General features: G+C 42.3%; 1 protein-coding gene across 1 annotated transcript in view; it reads right to left on the reverse strand.

Annotated features, from left to right (window-relative positions):
* Positions 1-3,277: 3,277 nt before the first annotated feature.
* Positions 3,278-18,305, reverse strand: part of LOC124257606 (rab-like protein 6) — a 29,699-nt gene continuing 14,671 nt past the window's right edge. Inside the window, exons 4-14 of the mRNA XM_046691707.1 lie at positions 17,701-17,792; positions 16,879-17,025; positions 15,601-15,706; positions 11,730-11,833; positions 11,162-11,316; positions 8,739-8,954; positions 8,347-8,494; positions 7,260-7,794; positions 7,018-7,102; positions 6,762-6,841; positions 3,278-5,257 (exon numbers count right to left, since the gene is read on the reverse strand). Of these exons, the coding sequence (XP_046547663.1) occupies positions 5,042-5,257; positions 6,762-6,841; positions 7,018-7,102; positions 7,260-7,794; positions 8,347-8,494; positions 8,739-8,954; positions 11,162-11,316; positions 11,730-11,833; positions 15,601-15,706; positions 16,879-17,025; positions 17,701-17,792 (1,884 nt within the window). The 3' untranslated portion in view covers positions 3,278-5,041. The remainder of the gene's footprint in view (positions 5,258-6,761; positions 6,842-7,017; positions 7,103-7,259; positions 7,795-8,346; positions 8,495-8,738; positions 8,955-11,161; positions 11,317-11,729; positions 11,834-15,600; positions 15,707-16,878; positions 17,026-17,700; positions 17,793-18,305) is intronic.

Genomic DNA, 18,305 nt, shown 5'->3' on the forward strand with positions numbered 1-18,305 from the left:
CTACTCCACTGTCTCATAACTGGGAGTCTCACAATTGGGAGTTCTCACAAACGGGAGTAGACCAATTTCAATGTACAGTTGAAACCTCCTAAGTAAAGACCACTTAACTAAACAGACCTGATAAGTAAACACTTTCTTTGGTCCCGGCAAATTTCTTCATTAATTATCACTATTAGAGTCTGGTTAACTAAACTTGGATAAGTAAACAATACTGCTTAACTAAACGTCTTCTCGTGGTCCCTGGAAGTAAATTACTTAACAAAAGAGACCGGAAAACTAAATTAGCAATCACCACATAATCCGACATGAGGGGCACCTGTCAGTCTCCAGCTAAACAAACATCCTACTTACAGCTCGCTGGCATCATGCAGTTGACAATTCACGGACAACTGTACTCACAAATGTTGTCTGTTATTCTGCTGTATACATATACATGCATAAGGTTGTCATTTGCAGGTTTTGATAAGTTTGGATAAGTAAAATACCTGATAAGTAAACAATTTTGTTGAGTCCCTTGAAATTTTACTTATCAGGTTTCCACTGTATATGGGCCAGAGGCCTCAAATACAATAAACATTGTTTGACTTTGACAAGTTTTACATGCTTGTGTTAGATTTTGACATGGTGCATCATACTGATGGTATTTGACAAGTTCCACATGCTTGGTTTGTTTTACGATCTTGTATGTTCACCTTTCTACCACTGATGCAGTGCATTTAGAAACAAACCTGAGTCAACTTTATCTTGGCAGGGAATTTTATTTGAGACAAATATATTACACTTTTATTCACAATCTGACATGTTACCTGGCAACAGTATATACAGTACAGAATCGTCAACAAACCTCACACACCAGTGACATCATCCACCTTCAGACCATCTACAACAGACATGTGTTTACTGCAACAACACCAGGCGAGAGAGTTAATACACCACATCCACAACACTAGGCTGACTGGCAAAGTACACCCTATAGACATGGGCATCAATCCTGGCTTCTAGAGGTGTGACGATACAGAAATTTCACGATACGATACGTATCGCGATATCTTGAAACAATGCGATTTGATTCGATGCATATCGCGATATGCTTTCTTTAGTTATTTTCTTTAAAAAATATATCTTAATAGCAAGAAATTTTGACATAACCATTAATATCTAATGAAAATTAACAATTTTAAGGTCAACGATACATATCACAATATGAAAAAACGTATCGATATATTTATTGTCAGATAAAGTATCACGATTATCGATACTACGATATATCGTCACAGCTCTAATGGCTGCTACATGGAGCAGAATCTGGTGACAGAAAGCAGAGGTTCTGCTAGAAGATGGAGTCAGGATGGTGAAGGTGTCACATATAGACATCATATTCAGGCTGGTTCTGGTAAGCATACATGTACCAGTTGATGTGGCCAGATGATGCTGAGGATTACATTAACAATGCCCTTTACATTCAATGTGAAACATAACTAGTGAGATTTTAACATTCCTGTGATTCAAAATACAAAGCCTCAAGTGACACCTTCACAAACCATGCTAATGACAAATGCAAGCTCCAGTATGATGTTGACAGAGAAGGGTATATCAGGAATTTGAACTGTACAATCAGTGGACCAGGCAATCCTGCAAAACATTCTGACATCCTGTGGTGTAATGACTAGGTTTTACACAGACATTCATGCTTCTACAATGCCCAGTGTCCACACAGGCCAAAGGGATGTGTTGACTTGAGTCTTGTTTAATGTTGCTTTAAGCAGTACTGCACTTATCTGACAGAGGACTATGTAATGTAGGCGTCAGCCATTATTGCAGCAGGTATCAGACGTTTGCCAAGATGTCAAACCTAGAAACATCACCAGTATGTCTGGGAATCTGAACAGATGATCACTGGGTTATAGCATGCACATAGGGAGGCAACACTACACAATGAAGTACCGTGTCAGGATGTCTGGGAATCTGAACAGATGATCACTGGGTTATAGCATGCACATAGGGAGGCAACACTACACAATGAAGTACCGCGACAGGATGTCTGGGAATCTGAACAGATGATCACTGGGTTATAGCATGCACATAGGGAGGCAACACTACACAATGAAGTACCGCGACAGGGTGTCTGGGAATCTGAACAGATGATCACTGGGTTATAGCATGCACATAGGGAGGCAACACTACACAATGAAGTACCTCGTCAGGGTGTCTGGGAATCTGAACAGATGATCACTGGGTTATAGCATGCACATAGGGAGGCAACACTACACAATGAAGTACCGCGACAGGATGTCTGGGAATCTGAACAGATGATCACTGGGTTATAGCATGCACATAGGGAGGCAACACTACACAATGAAGTACCGCGACAGGATGTCTGGACATGAGGACCTCGACCTGTACACGTTGGTAATACCAAAGGGCAACAGTGTATGACCTGACAGCACCAACTGTGATACAATCTGGTACAATCTGCTGCTACCTACTGCTGACCCAGAACCGTGGTGTCTTAGATTGTATCCTTTGTACAGATATCACACACATACAGGTCTCCATATTCCAAATCACTGGTTAAATACTACCCTAAAACTACACAAAAATAAACTTCCAAATCCACACAAATTCATTCTGGACTACATCTTGACTCACTGCAAGATAGGAAGACCTCAAGGTGTCAGGGTTAGGTCGATCAGGTCATTGCGACTCTTCGTCACAAATGGCCACTGTAATGTGACCAAGCATTTGGGAGGATGACTGATCTGTCTCTCCAGGTGCTTCTGGTTACATTGATGAGTTATAAACAGCAGGCTATGTTGTCATGTTAACTAAGTTCTCAAATTAGGCAAAAACATACATATCACTGAACCTGATGATATTCCATGATTACAAATAAGATAAGAAGGTGAGTAGTTGACACAGAAATGGACATACTGGCAGCTTCTTTAGGTGGACAACAGTACAGCCCTCGCAGAGCTTCAAGTAACAGGTTTGAACGGTCTGTTGGCAGGTATAAAATATAACAATTGTATATAATATAATATGTTCCTTGACAGCTAGTTACAGATTTAACAAAAAGTAGGGTTGCAGGTGAATTACTAGATCAGTCAGGCAACCATGGTTATAAGCAGCTGAAATATATTTCCTTTAATGCTGGTGGTTGATGCTATAAATCAAACCAAGGCAACTCAGTTCTGGCTGCATATTGAGAATAATTTACCTGCACTGGCTCAGCCACTACAAACCTGCTGTGTCTCTTGCTACACATCTACGCCTACACTTTTCCCCATTATCAATCACTGATCCAATAAAAACGTCTTATTGGACCCAATTTCACGCTGTCTCATTTCTGTACACAAACTTTGTATTATCCTCACTCCAGTTGTCATGGCTACAAATGAAACAGAATACACTTTTGACTAAGGGTGTTATATATCCTGATTAATTACAGCATAACGCATACGAACACATCTACTTAAACCCTCTGGTCACACTCCGGTTAACGCACAATCATGGGAGACAGCCTATACTCAGGGGAGGACACATCTACAATCAGGGAGACAACCTATACAACCAGGGAAGACAATCCATACAACCAGGAGGGGCAATCTATACAATCAGGGAGACAACCCAAACACTCAAGGGAGGCAACCAACACACTGAGGGGAGACAACCCATACACTGAGGGGAGACAACCCATACACTGAGGGGAGACAACCCATACACTGAGGGGAGACAACCCATACACTGTGGGGAGACAACCCATACAATCAGGGGAGACAACCTGATACTTGGGGAAACGCCACATTCAGTTTGAGGTGACATCCTGTGCAATAAAAAGAGAAAGAAGTTCGGTTAATTTTAGAAACCTAATTCTTATACGTTCAATTTAGAGACAAAGTGTCCATGGCAAAAACAATTTCAAACACCACATACATATCATATTGCACTTAAAATGACAACAGCCTAAAATTATCAGAATCACATTGTCACAACTAAGACTTCTCTAAAACTGGAATCTAAAACACCACTAAACCAGTTCTTTGACCAGTTGTGGGGGTTGAAGGTTTCTGAGTGAGTGAAGACTGACTGTTGTGATGATGATGATCTGAGTACCCTTCGCCAGACATTCATCATGTCCTTACAACGCTGCCTTGGTGAAGGATGTACTCACTGTTACAGGCACAAACATGAAGAATGAATTATATTTCGCTGACAGTTTGAGAAGTTTCCACATAAGGACAGACTGTACCCACACACAGACTTGCAATGACAACATCAGTGTTACAGTGGCCACCAATGGAAGCCCGGGGACTGTAACAGGAAGCTATGTAGACACATGACACAATGTGGGACACATCGGTCTGTAATTGTTGTAGTTAGTTAGATCAGAAGGCAGACCCCAAAACAGATCATTCAATACATTAACACTTCAGCAGACTTTCCCCAATAGTTGTGTGGCTCAGAATTCTTCACATACATAAAAGTAGTCTGGTTGTCAGATACCAGATTCTGACACTTACAGTGGCATATGTCATCTCATTCTCACATTGGCACACCATGGGGTCAGTGTCATACAAACATACCAACAGCTCTCGATCTGACACAGATGTCAAACAGCCGTAATCTGATGTAGTCATACCACAGAACCATTACATAACACTTGCACACCATCCAGCCTCAATCGCTGGTTGAGGGGTTACAAACAATCAAACCTTAGTCAGGCTTCAGTCAGCAACTGTGTAGTAACAAGCTACTTGGACCTGCACCTGATCTCATTCTTTTATTTTGTGTCATACAAACTTCAAGGTCTCTCCCAGTCACAAGCCTTTACTCTTCAAGTTTCAGAAACTATCATAATTCTTCCTCCTTAGCTGTGCTGAGAACACACAACACCCATCATCGTTGCCCATGTCCTTTACACTCATAGTACTTGCCGTGTGATATGAAAACCCTGTATCATATTCAGTTCCTGTGGATAACATGCTCTGCACTGCTTCCCAACGTTTGCATCTCTGATTTCCTGCACTAGGCCCACCCTGTGCTATAATGACTGGTAGTCCCCCCCTGCCGCCCTGCCTGTTTCTGGTTCCCCAAGGAATGCTTCCAAGTCATCTTTGTCTTGCTGGTCATCAACATCCACATCATCATCTTCTTTTTTCTTCTTCTTCTTCTTTTTGTCCTTCTTTACTGATTTCTTCTCTCCATCTCCATCCTTCTCCTTCTTTTTCTTTGTCTTCTTCTGAGACTTCTCCTCCTCCTGCAACAATTCAGTCAAGCATTGGTATGACTTCCATGTACTGACACTTCTTGATACAATCTGGACAAGAGTCAGTCTCCATCAAATCTAGGACCCTATTACACACTACTTCGTATCTAGGACCAATCCCTATCACACACTACTTCATGTATCTAGGACCAATCCCTATCACACACTACTTCATGTCTAGGACCAATCCCTATCACACACTACTTCATTATAGGACCAATCCCTATCACACACTACTTCATTATACGACCAATCCCTATCACAAACAACTTCATTATAGGACCAATCCCTATCACACACTTCTTCATGTATAGGACCAATCCCTATCACACACTAATTCGTATCTAGGACCAATCCCTATCACACACTACTTCATGTATAGGACCAATCCCTATCAGACACTAATTCGTATCTAGGACCAATCCCTATCACACACTACTTCCTGTATAGGACCAATCCCTATCACACACTACTTCATGTATAGGACCAATCCCTATCACACACTACTTCGTATCTAGGACCAATCCCTATCACACACTGCTTCATGTCTAGGACCAATCCCTATCACACACTTCTTCATGTATAGGACCAATCCCTATCACACACTACTTCGTATCTAGGACCAATCCCTATCACACACTGCTTCGTATCTAGGACCAATATCTATCACACACTTCTTCATTATAAGACCAATCCCTATCACACACTACTTCGTATCTAGGACCAACCCTATCACACACTACTTCGTATCTAGGACCAATCCCTATCACACACTACTTCATGTATAGGACCAATCCCTATCAGACACTAATTCGTATCAAGGACCAATCCCTATCACACACTACTTCCTGTATAGGACCAATCCCTATCACACACTACTTCATGTCTAGGACCAATCCCTATCACACACTACTTCATGTATCTAGGACCAATCCCTATCACACACTACTTCATGTCTAGGACCAATCCCTATCACACACTACTTCATGTATAGGACCAATCCCTATCACACACTACTTCATGTATAGGACCAATCCCTATCACACACTGCATGTCTAGGACCAATCCCTATCACACACATGTCTAGGACCAATCCCTATCACACACTACTTCATGTCTATATTGGGACCAATCCCTATCACACACTACTTCGTATCTAGGACCAATCCCTATCACACACTACTTCATGTCTAGGACCAATCCCTATCACACACTACTTCATGTCTAGGACCAATCCCTATCACACACTACTTCATGTATAGGACCAATCCCTATCACACACTACTTCATGTCTAGGACCAATCCCTATCTAGGACCAACTTCACACACTACTTCATGTCTAGGACCAATCCCTATCACACACTACTTCATGTCTAGGACCAATCCCTATCACACACTACTTCATGTATAGGACCAATCCTTATGTCAGATACATCCAGGTACATGTCTACAAGCAGGGAAAGGGTTCACACTAATGGAGACCAGTCCTACCCACCTTATCCTCAGACTTCTTCTTCTTTTTCTTCTTCTTCACCACACTCGTTTCTGCTTCCTCCACATCAGAGCTGACCGTTTCTAGTAAAAACGAGTCATAATTTTAGAGGTTAATTTTACTTTTTCTTGGGACAATAGTGCCACATTGTATTTCTTATTGTTTGGGAATGAAAATAGATCCACAATGTAGATGGCTCTTGGTTAATGATTATGGGGGAGAAATATCAGAGTGGTTCTGACTGTAACAAGGTACTTACTGATTCTATAGTCTTCCTCACTCTCTGTGGACAGCTTCTTCTGTCGGGGTTTTGAGGACTTGTTTCTCATGACAACCGTTGTGGACTAGAGAGAGAAAAAACACAATGCTCCAAAGTGAATACAAGAATACAACACGCCTCTTTAAAGGAGTGCATGTGTCTAGCAATACTGAGTACATATTTACACAATAGCAACCTGCGTCCCCCTGCTATTTATATGACAAGAGAGTATAACATCTCACCTTCTCCTCGAGTTGGTCCAGCCAGTTACTGAAGTCCTCCTCCGGAACATCGATACCAGCACTGTCCTCCACGTCATCCTCTATACTGGTGTCAGCAGCTGGTGTCGGCATAGCGCCCCCCTGGCCATTACTGGGCTCATCCTTGTCACCATACATCGGTACCCCATCTCTCTCCTTACTACCCCCCAATTCATCCCCGTGGGTGTCTTTCCTTCCCCCATCATCACTCTCCGACTCTGACACACTCACGTCCACAGCTGCCACTTTGACTGAGGGTGTTACTCTGACTGATGCTGGCTTGGTGGAGCTTGTTGTCACCACTGCTGCTTCATCGCTGGATATGTCCAAGTCCTGGGAAATGACCGGTCCTTGCGACTCTGGAATGTCCACATGTTCCTCCTCCTCCTCGCTGGTCAAATCAATGTCCTTGACCCTTGATACAGCAGATGTCTCTGCCTGACTGATGGGGCGCTCGTCTTCGGAGTCAAGGTCATCCTGGAAACCTGCCACCATTGGGTTGTTGACATCATCATCGCTACAACAGACAGAGGATTGACTGACTGAGTTTGGTTTTACGCCGCTTTTAGCAATATTCCAGCAACATCACGGCAGGGGACACCAGAAATGGGCTTCACATTGTACCCATGGGGATTCGAACCCGCACAACAGACAGAGAGGAAGATAGGGAGGCAGGAGAAGGTGGTTTCAAAATACATGCTAGTCAACTAGTCTGTGACAAGGAAATTGTGCAAGGATTAATGAAAATCCAATGACAGTAGTTCTCCAAGACCTGTAGCATTTAGGAGGTATAAATCTAATCCAATGCTCAATTGTATAAATTTTGCCGCAAATACGAACTGAAGAAAACTGACAGAATATGTGATGAATAACCATAACCAAAGGGAGGCAATTGGCAACGGTCTGGAGCTCATTTCCAGTCCACCCTTTAAAATGCTCTGTTCCATTCAATACTGCTTCATTGTTAGACTTACAAGCATCAGATTAGGAGGGAGTCATCCTTGTCTGCCATCAGTACAACAGCAGGAATCAGAAGTTTTCATATCAGCACGTGACTATTAACACTCACCTGTCAGAATCCCCTTCAGCCTGCTGTTTCACGGTGCTGGACGGGTCTCGGGCGTCGTCAAGGAATGCACTGTCAAGACCATCACCATCTGGCACAAAGTCCTCGACACTCTTGACCAGGGACTCAGCAGGCTTGCAGGTCTTAGATTCTACAAAACAAATGCTCTCTCACATCTGAACATGGACTAAGGAAAGTAGTAGCTATATAACTGCTGACTTACGATAATCATAACTCTTTCATATCTCAGACTGTGTCAACCCCTTCACGAAACAGACTTGTAAGATGGAGTTGTAATGTAAGATCACATCTGTTAAAAAAGATGACAGAGGCTTAGAAGGCAGTTATTAAATTAGAGTTGCTAAGTAACATGGGAGGTAATTCCAGGTGCCCACCTTGTGGGGGTTCTGTAACTTCAGGCGGTTCCTTTGGCTTCTTCTTGAACAACCTGGACATGAAGCCCTGCTTCTGTTCCACCGGTGGTGGGGAAGCCACAGGCGTGGTTGGAGTAGAACTGGCAGACGTGGCAGGGGTGACGGTCGGTGGGATATCAGGTATCTTGGGTGTTGATGGGACACGGGGCATGGAGGGCTGGGACACTGACCTGGGCACTGCAAGGAAACATAACAGTAGTGGTTGTGAGTTTGAGACAGTAAAACAGTAAGACGTCTTGCAGTAATTTCCCCCATCAGTGGAAGAACAATCTTGATATTTGAGATACACTGATGCCTCCACACAGAGTTGGTTTCTTTTATGAAAAGATCAATGTCGTAACAGCAATGGCATGATTAACAGACTCACTGGTGCATCATCAGCAAGATAAGGTACACTTGACTTAACATTGATCAATACTTTGACCCTAAATTCCATGTCAATTTGAAGAATGTTCATGTATTCAAGTCTTTTGTATTGACACAATGTTACACAACATCTTCTAAACAACATGTTTCTCTGATCCTGGACTTGCTTCTAACCTATGTAGAAAGGCCAGTGATGTGGGCTACTGTTTACTCTCACAAAACAATAACACGGCTGTCACTGATGCAGGCTACTGTTTACTCTCACAAAACAACAAGGCTGTTTACTCTCAAAACAACAACAAGGCTGTCACTGATGCAGGCTACTGTTTACTCTCACAAAAACAACAAGGCTGTCACTGATGCGGGCTACTGTTTACTCTCACTGATGATGGGCTACTGTTTACTCTCACAAGGCTGTCAATGCGGGCTAACAACAAGGCTGTCACTGATGCGGGCTACTGTTTACTCTCACAAAACAACAACAAGGCTGTCACTTCGATGCGGGCTACTGTTTACTCACTCACAAAACAACTGGCACTGATGCGGGCTACTGTTTACTCTCACAAAACAACAAGGCTGTCACTGATGCAGGCTACTGTTTACTCTCACAAAACAACAAGGCTGGCACTGATGCGGGCTACTGTTTACTCTCACAAAACAACAACAAGGCTGTCACTGATGCGGGCTACTGTTTACTCTCACAAAACAACAACAAGGCTGTCACTGATGCAGGCTACTGTTTACTCTCACAAAACAACAACAAGGCTGTCACTGATGCAGGCTACTGTTTACTCTCACAAACAACAACAAGGCTGTCACTGATGCAGGCTACTGTTTACTCTCACAAAACAATAACACGGCTGTCACAAAACTGTTTACTCTCACAAAATAACAAGGCTGTCACTGATGCGGGCTACTGTTTACTCTCACAAAACAACAACAAGGCTGTCACTGATGCAGGCTACTGTTTACTCTCAAAACAAAACAACAAAGGCTGATGCAGGCACTGATGCGGCTACTGTTTTTACTCTCACAAAACAACAACAAGGCTGTCACTGATGCGGGCTACTGTTTACTCTCACAAAACAACAACAAGGCTGTCACTGATGGGCTACTGTTTACTCTCACAAAACAACAACAAGGCTGTCACTGATGCGGGCTACTGTTTACTCTCACAAAACAACAACAAGGCTGTCACTGATGCGGGCTACTGTTTACTCTCACAAAACAACAACAAGGCTGTCACTGATGCGGGCTACTGTTTACTCTCACAAAACAACAACAAGGCTGTCACTGATGCTATGTTTACTCTCACAAAACAACAACAAGGCTACTGTTTACTCACAAAACAACAACAAGGCTGTCACTGATGGCTACTGTCACAAAACAACAACAACACTGAAGGCAACTCACAAAACAACAACAAGGCTGTCACTGATGCGGGCTACTGTTTACTCTCACAAAACAACAACAAGGCTGTCACTGATGCAGGCTACTGTTTACTCTCACAAAACAACAACAAGGCTGTCACTGATGCAGGCTACTGTTTACTCTCACAAAACAACAAGGTTGTCACTGATGAATCACACATCACACAAACAGGTCATTGTTTAATTCTCAGAAAATGGGAAGGAGAGTCATAGATGTGTTCCATTCGAATTAAAGGGCTAGACTAGAAAGCAAGGTTGCTGAAGATTGATCAAATTCACATCAATATGCCAAAGGAGATGGTGATTACCTCATGATCTGAGAATTGACGTACTTTCTGGAAAATATTTTCTCCTTAAATCTACTTCTAAAAATCAAACACTCACTGTAGATCTCCTGTAGTAATAAAGTAGTAGTATATGATCAAACTGTCCAGGGCCTAGTAATAAAGTAGTAGTATAAGATCAAACGTTAAAGGTCAGGTTAACTTAGTATATGATCAAACTGCCCAGGTCATCACAGTAGATGGTGGAATCTAACTCTAGCTTCAACAGTGACCAAGGGCTGTACTACCTTATCATGCAACTCACCAGTAGAGGTGGGTGGGGTATTGTTGGGAATGGACTGGTCATCGGCTGACCGAATGACCCCTGACTCGTCTTGCTTTAGATGCGAATCGGACAAGGCTTTCTCTGCCTGCTGCTCTGCTTGTTTCCTTCTCTTCTGGGTCAGATTCTCCAGGAAACTGGGAGAAATCATCATACACATTAAATAATGTCACAGTAAGTTTACAGGATATACATGTATGATGTCGGTGAATATTGGTTGTGTGTCTGTTCTTGTTGAACATGGTCCTTTGTCTCCATGTGTCTTGCTGTGTCCAGTTTACAAGAATGTGATATGGATGCAATAGCCCATCTATATTCACTGTAGACAAATTAACAAATGTTCTGAAAGAAAAAGCTTCTTGTTTCAGTGTATTTTTAGTGAGGTACAGTTTGTTAACTTTGTCTGAACTCAAACTCATTAGCCTCTTTGTATAAAAAGCACCAATATTAGATAAGTAGGCAACTTTGAGTGTGGGCTGACTCATATACATGTTATGTTTTCACTCACATGAGTTGTGTGTCTTGACTTGTGTGGGTATACACGACTTACATGTCATAGTTCTGCTCCTCTGAGTCGTCATGGATGTCCAGCTCGGCTACTGTGGACAGCATGTCCTGTGTGTTGGTCTCCAGCTGCTTCAGAAGCGTCTCCCTCTACATCACATAACACACAACGTTACAAAGAACACAGGGTGTCATATAGAATGCAGGGTGTCATACAGATATACAGGGTGACTTAGATATTACAACACAGATATTATAGGGTGTCATACAGAACAGAACAGGATATCATACAGAACAGAACAGAACAGGGTGTTATACAAAACACTAGGTGTTACACAGAATACAGGGTGTCATACAGAACACAGGGTGTCATACAGATATATAGTGTGTCATACAGAACAGAACAGGATATCATACAGAACAGAACAGGGTGTTATACAGAACACTAGGTGTTACACAGAATAAGGGTGTCATACAGAATACAGTGTGTCATACAGAACAGAACAGGATATCATACAGAACAGAACAAGGTGTCATACAGAACAAAAGGTGTTACACAAAATACAGGTTGTCATACAGAACACAGGGTGTCATACAAAACAGAACAGGGTGTCATACTGAACACAGGTGAGGTGAAATTGGGTTTAACGTCGAGCTGGAGAATATTTCGCTCATATGACGACGTGCATGCGTGTGTATGTGTATGTGTGGCTGCTTATACTAGCCCAGACGAAAGCTGGTTTTATAGTGCTAGCCCACTGAGATACCATGCCGCAGTGAAGCATGAATACCCCACTCAGACACATTATACTGACTCCGAGCCGACCAGTCCTTGATGTACCCATTAATGCCGAGAGCCAGGCAGGGACCAACAAGTACCATATTTTATCGTTTGTTGGTATGACGCGGTCGGGGATCGAACCCGCGACCTTCCGCGCTCCGGGCGGAGGCTCTAACCACTACACCACGGAGGCGGTCTACTGAACACAGGGTGTTATACTGAACACAGGGTGTTATACAGAACACAGAGTGTTGTACAGAATACAGGTTGTGGTACAGAATAAAAGGTGTAATACAGAACATTGGGTGTCATACAGAATGAAGGTTGTCATACAGAACACTGGGTGGCACACAGAACACAGGGTGTCATACAGAACGGTGTAATACAGAACATAGCGTGTCATGCAGAACACAGGATGTCATACAGAACATAGGGTGTCATACAGAACACAGGGTGTCACACAGAACACAGGTTGTCATACACAGAACAGGGTGTCATTCAGAACACTAGGTGTTATACATGGCATAGAGAACACAGGGTGTCACACAGCATATTGGGTGTCACTCACAGTATAGGGTGTCATACAGCATATTGGGTGTCACTCACAGTATAGGGTGTCATACAGCATATTGGGTGTTACTTACAGTATAGGGTGTCATACAGTATATTGGGTGTTACAGTATAGGGTGTCATACAGCATATTGGGTGTTACAGTATAGGGTGTCAAACAGCATATTGGGTGTTACAGTATAGGGTGTCATACAGCATATTGGGTGTGACTCACAGTATAGGGTGTCATACAGCATATTGGGTGTTACAGTAAAGGGTGTCATACAGCATATTGGGTGTTACAGTATAGGGTGCCATACAGCATATTGGGTGTTACTGACAGTATAGGGTGTCATACAGCATATTGGGTGTCACTGACAGTATAGGGTGTCATACAGCATATTGGGTGTCACTGACAGTATAGGGTGTCATACAGCATATTGGGTGTTACTTACAGTATAAGGTGTCATACAGCATATTGGGTGTTACTGACAGTATAGGGTGTCATACAGCATATTGAGTGTCACTCACAGTATAGGGTGTCATACAGCATATTGGGTGTGACTCACAGTATAGGGTGTCATACAGTATATTGGGCATTACTTACAATATAGGGTGTCATACAGTATATTGGGTGTTACTGACAGTATAGGGTGTCATACAGCATATTGGGTGTCACTCACATAGGGTGTCATACAGGGTGTCATACAGCATATTGGGTGTCACTCACAGTACAGGGTGTCATACAGTATATTGGGTGTGACTCACAGTATAGGGTGTCATACAGCATATTGGGTGTTACTGACAGTATAGGGTGTCATACAGCATATTGGGTGTCAATCACAGTATAGGGTGTCATACAGCATATTGGGTGTTAATGACAGTATAGGGTGTCATACAGCATATTGGGTGTTAATGACAGTATAGGGTGTCATACAGCATATTGGGTGTTAATGACAGTATAGGGTGTCATACAGCATATTGGGTGTTAATGACAGTATAGGGTGTCATACAGCATATTGGGTGTTAATGACAGTATAGGGTGTCATACAGCATATTGGGTGTTACTGACAGTATAGGGTGTCATACAGCATATTGGGTGTCAATCACAGTATAGGGTGTCATACAGCACAGCATATTGGGTGTTAATGACAGTATAGGGTGTCATACAGCATATTGGGTGTTACTGACAGTATAGGGTGTCATACAGCATATTGGGTGTTAATGACAGTATAGGGTGTCATACAGCATATTGGGTGTTAATGACAGTATAGGGTGTCATACAGCATATTGGGTGTTACTGACAGTATAGGGTGTCATACAGCATATTGGGTGTTAATGACAGTATAGGGTGTCATACAGCATATTGGGTGTTACAGTATAGGGTGTCATACAGCTGTTAATGACAGTATAGGGTGTCATACAGCATATTGGGTGTTACAGTATAGGGTGTCATACAGCATATTGGGTGTTAATGACAGTATAGGGTGTCATACAGCATATTGGGTGTTACAGTATAGGGTGTCATACAGCATATTGGGTGTTAATGACAGTATAGGGTGTCATACAGCATATTGGGTGTTACTTACAGTACAGTGTGTCATACAGCATATTGGGTTTCACTCGCATAATAGGGTGTCATACATTAATTGGGTGTTACTTACAGTATAGGGTGTCATACAGCATATTGGGTGTTACTGACAGTACAGGTTGTCATACAGCATATTGGGTGTTACTCACAGTATAGGGTGTCATACAGCATATTGGGTGTTACAGTATAGGGTGTTATACAGCATATTGGGTGTTACAGTATAGGGTGTCATCATACAGCATATTGGGCATTACTCATAGTATAGGGTGTCATACAGCATATTGGGCATTACTCATAGTATAGGGTGTCATACAGCATATTGGGTGTTACTCACAGTATAGGGTGTCATCATACAGCATATTGGGCATTACTCATAGTATAGGGTGTCATACAGCATATTTGGTGTTACTTACAGTATAGGGTGTCATCATACAGCATATTGGGCATTACTCATAGTATAGGGTGTCATACAGCATATTGGGCATTACTCATAGTATAGGGTGTCATACAGCATATTGGGTGTTACTCACAGTATAGGGTGTCATCATACAGCATATTGGGCATTACTCATAGTATAGGGTGTCATACAGCATATTGGGTGTTACTTACAGTACAGTGTGTCATATGGGATCACAGGGTTCACACAGGAAATTGGCTGAGATACAGATAATCTCAACAGCACCTTACAATGAGCTGGCAGTACTACTGCTTTGAACAGAATTACATTATACTGACAATTACCACAGTAAGCATGGGTATTGGACTGACAAACCAACATTCTTAAACAGGGCTGATAAAGGATTTCAACAAATGATCATGGGATGCTCCTTGGCCACACAGACACAAGGCTTAGACATGTGGACTACTTAGGGGACTAGCATGTTTTCCCACTAATTAAGGCATCTGCTTGAACAAGTGGCTGAAATGCTGACACGGCAAACATTATCCTGCTTGGGCTGTGGTCAAGGCTGTGGTCAAGGCAGGGTCAACAGTTACCTGCAGCTGTAAGAAGGGCAGGTTGAAAAACATGTGGAGGAACTTGAGCCCGAATCCATTCCTCATGGAACACTCTGCATACCTGGCTTGTGCTGAACCCTCCGTTCTGTAACAGCAGCAGATATGTAACTAGATATAGCCAGGGCTCCAGATAATTGTTCAACATCAGGAGTACGTACTCCTTATTTTTGTAATATAGGAGAACTGGAAAACCTTAAGAGTACATTTCGAGTACTGAATGGAATTTAATGCAGTATCAGTAATCTTGTATTTCGTTTCATATATGCACCACAACATTGCTACTCTTGTGTAAACAGGTCAATAAACAATAAACTTTTTCAGATAAATATGTCTGTAAATGATTCTGAGACCGTACACCATTGCTGTGATGCGTATCTGCAACGTTTTCTAAATTATTTCCTACCGTTTCATGCATATTTTTTAGCCGTACATATGCTGATACGGCCCTTATCTGGAGCCCTAATAGCAACTGACTTGGGCATAAAATTTATACAACAGTCAAAACAGGTAAAGCAGCTCATATCTACAGGTATAACAGCTTATATACGTTAGTCTAGAGATATTATATATACTATTCACACTTTGCTAAGGATCATATCATGGATTCAACAGAAAACTATGATGTGGGGTCCAATTGGATTTAAATATCTAAGCTTATTGTAAGCATGGATCCTAGGTTTCAGTATGTCATTGCATCTTTTGTGGATCCCATACCTGCTATTGACAGGTGTTGTGTACTTGTCAATGACCCCTGCCATGATTTGCAAAATGGTTGATTGGTGCCATGAAAACCATTTTTATGGTTACTCATGTTTCAAGTGCATAAGGTTAGATTAAAGTGGCTGTTTGCCTAAAGAAGGGTTACCATACTATTATTAATCCAGTTTTAAATGGATACAATTTCAAATTATGAATATACGTTTAAGTAAAGTTTTGAATTTTTGTGATCCTTGGCAAAGTGTGAGTAGTATACAACAGCTAATACAGGTAAAGCAGCTAATATCTGTGTTTTTTCCCCTAAAAGCGATCAAACCTCCGCAGCAGCGGCCACCATCTTTCTTGACACTGCAAGCTCAGGTGTAACACCTTTACTGATTGGCTACTATGAGAATACGGAGCCAGCAAAGGGAGGTAATAAAATTATCGGGCTGAGATGTAGATGTATCCAGGGCACGAGTGGAGACTTATCAGTACATATACCCTGGAGATTATCGAGGATGGTATCTTAGGAGACATGGCATATCCATTGAGACTGACCTGTCTTTCTGCACACTCTCCACGAACATGCGAGCCTTGTCTTCAATTACCGTCCGATGGTGACCCATGTCTCGATGGTTGCCCAGGACGATGATGGGAATATGAGATGGTATTCTTTCGATCTCACGCTCAACATAGGTGAATGTCCTGAAACATTAAATCAGTTTCCATCCAGTGAATGAAACCCTTCCTGAAACACTGACTGTAGCCATCCTGTACTTCTGTTTAAGGTTTTGAATAACCCTTTCTAAAATATTTACTCTTGTCTTCCCATACTTATGATGAATGTTTGGTGTAAGCCTCTTTGAAACATTAACTCAGTCAACCATCTGTCAGATGAATGATGGGAAAAAACCCCAAAAACAGTTCATCCAAAGGCTGCACATTACAGGCTTATATATATATTGTGTCAATGTTTCCACAAGGTTATGTTCTAAATGGGACTGCCTCCGTGGTGTAGTGGTTAGAGCGTCCGCCCGGAGAGCGGAAGGTCGTGGGTTCGATCCCCGACCGCGTCATACCAAAAGACGTTAAAATATGGTACTTGTTGGTCCCTGCCTGGCGCTCGGCATTAATGGGTACATCAAGGACTGGTCGGCTCGGAGTCAGTATAATGTGTCTGAGTGGGGTATTCATGCTTCACTGCGGCATGGTATCTCAGTGGGCTAGCACTATAAAACCAGCTTCAGTCTGGGCTAGTACAAGCAGCCGCACATACACATACACATGCATGCACGTCGTCATATGAGCGAAATATTCTCAAGTACGACGTTAAACCCAATTTCACCTCACCTCACCTCACCTAAATGCATTAGTACTCACCACTGTTTGGTAATGTCATAGACAAAGATGACACCATGAGTTCCCTTGTAAACATCTAGGAACTCTGCATCGAGACAGGGCTCCTCTACCACCTACATAAACAGATGCATCAGCAGCAAATTTAGCACCATCATCTTCCACACCATCCACAAACTCAATAACTTGTTCATTTCTTTTTTCACTGCTTTTTTTAAAAATGTAATTTTCTGAGTAAAATTGATATTTTATACTTATCCTGACTCATGCTTTTTTGCTTGTCTTCTTCTTCTTTGCGAACATAGTGGAACACTTGTACCTCCCAATTGAAGTTCCCTTCAATGTAAAATCACTAATTAGTACTCACCACGAGTTATCCCTTTCCTCGCAAGCGCGGGAACGAGGGGGCCACCTCCCACCATGTGCCTCACTCTCTCCTTATGTAGCGAGCCCAACACTTGAATTTACAGGGAAATCCAAAGTGTTATGTGGGCAGGACGGGAGGGCTTACCTCATGAGTCAGGATAAGTATAAAATATCAATTTTACTCAGAAAATACATATTTTCCTTATCCTGACTCATGCTTTTTGCTTGTAGAATCCGACGGCTATGGAGTTGGGAATATATAA

The sequence above is a fragment of the Haliotis rubra genome, unplaced genomic scaffold (assembly GCF_003918875.1).
Source record: "Haliotis rubra isolate DU_JTF1 unplaced genomic scaffold, ASM391887v1 Scf669, whole genome shotgun sequence".
NCBI classification, from domain to species: domain Eukaryota; kingdom Metazoa; phylum Mollusca; class Gastropoda; order Lepetellida; family Haliotidae; genus Haliotis; species Haliotis rubra.